Consider the following 1,671-nt stretch of genomic DNA (forward strand, 5'->3'; position numbering starts at 1 on the left):
CCCGAGCCCCAGCGCGGCAGGAAGGCGGGCAGCGGGACGGCGGCCCACACCTCCGCGTCGTCGTGGGAGAGGCGTCGCGTGGGCGGGACCTGTCAGGACGGGCGGGGTTAACCCGGGCTGCCCTCCTGGAAAACGGGGACCGGCGCGGGCCTCAGAGAGGCAAGGCCTTGGAGAGATCACGATACTCCCCGCCCCGCCCCCCCCGCCAGCACGTGCGGCGTCTGGAGCCCCGCCCCGTCTCTACCTGCAAGTACTGCATCTTGTCCTTCTGCAAGGGCCGCAGCGGGTAGAACTGGGGCAGGCCCCCCTCCAAGGCCGAGAGCTCATACTTTGCCATCCTGTCCAGGGCCACAAAGTCACCTCCATAGTTGTAGTCGAGGGAGTGCTCCAGCACCAGGTCCGGGGGAACGCCACCGTCCAGACTGGTATCTGCAGGGTGGGACAAAAGCTTAGGGCCCTGGAAACGTGGGGGAGTCGGACAGTGAGTTCTAGGGACCCACAGAGACACACACAGGGCAGGGGGCTGCGTTCAAACCCTGACTCTGCCATCTTTTAGCTGTGGGACTGGGGAGATCCCCTGAGCCAAGTTCCTCCTCTATGGGGATGGGATGGAATGTTACCTGGTGAGCTTTGGGGGGGAAGTAAATACACACAGGGTCTGACAGTGCCTGGTACATAGCAAAGGCTCAGCCGAGGGTAACACTCTTATTGCTGGGGTGAGACAGCACCCGGGTCTACGGGAGGCCCCCGGGGAGCCCTTAAGGGGGGGAGCTCTGTGGAACGCATTCAGTCTGGTGTCCACAGATACAGCCAAGCTGGAGAGGAGAATGCCCCATGGGACACAGGTCCCTTAGGGGTTCAAGCACATCAGAGAATATGGTCACCTCAGCGTCATGGGGTGGTCACCTGTGACCCTGCTGACCTCACCCAGGCACCACTCTCCCCAGAGCCTCTCCCGGGCCGTCCTCACCATTGTCCGAGTCCTCATCGTTAGCCATGAGGGCCACACACTTCTCCCAGACGGCCTTGAGGTCAGCGCGGTAGCGGTCGCAGGCCCAGAGGAACATGGGCAGCAGGAGGGCCTGGGCTACCGAGCACCACAGCACACACAGCGCCATCCAGGGTGCCGAGGCGTCCGCCCGAAGACTGCTGAAGCTCACCACCTGCGGGCACACGGCTCGGCCTGGCACCCGGCAGGACCCCCCACCCCAGCAGCTCCCCGCCAGCCTCCCTTCTCCCGCCTGCCGGAGGAGGAGGCGACAGACAGGGCCATAGGCTCTTGGGCAGGAAAGAGCCCGAGTGTGAGTCGACGTCCCTGCCACCAAGAGCTGCTGGCTGCCCACGCCGAGCAGCCATAACCCCGTATGTGCACGGACAGCCCTTCGCAAAGTGCCTTCCCTCATGCCAGCCGCACGACCGCCTGAGGAGAGAGGTGGGGGCATGGGCCCACTTCTCCATGGCCAAGTGGCCTCCTTGGCCCTATCCCTACCCTGGGGGGTGGTGCAAGGGGTCTAGGTCTTGGATCTCAGAGGAGAATCAAAGTAGTTTCTGAGAATCAACCAGGCAGCCTCACTGCCCAGGGACCCTCACTCCTCCTGTCCCAAGACAGTTCATTCCCCCACCCAGAGTGACATTTAATTATTCCTCCATCAGAGCAGAAATGGGTATGAT

General features: G+C 63.1%; 1 protein-coding gene across 2 annotated transcripts in view; it reads right to left on the reverse strand.

Moving 5' to 3' along the window:
- GPR153 (G protein-coupled receptor 153) overlaps nucleotides 1–1,671 on the reverse strand; it is an 11,208-nt gene that overhangs the window by 4,929 nt on the left and 4,608 nt on the right. Inside the window, exons 4-6 of one of the 2 annotated variants that reach the window (XM_011230595.3) lie at nucleotides 971–1,163; nucleotides 245–429; nucleotides 3–125 (exon numbers count right to left, since the gene is read on the reverse strand). In XM_011230595.3, coding sequence (XP_011228897.1) covers nucleotides 108–125; nucleotides 245–429; nucleotides 971–1,163 — 396 coding nt within the window. In that variant the 3' untranslated portion in view covers nucleotides 3–107. Of the gene's footprint in view, nucleotides 1–2; nucleotides 126–244; nucleotides 430–970; nucleotides 1,164–1,671 lie in introns of those variants that run through there. The other variant, XM_034671134.1, reaches the window with a different exon arrangement.

The sequence above is a fragment of the Ailuropoda melanoleuca genome, chromosome 11 (assembly GCF_002007445.2).
Source record: "Ailuropoda melanoleuca isolate Jingjing chromosome 11, ASM200744v2, whole genome shotgun sequence".
Lineage (NCBI taxonomy): Eukaryota > Metazoa > Chordata > Mammalia > Carnivora > Ursidae > Ailuropoda > Ailuropoda melanoleuca.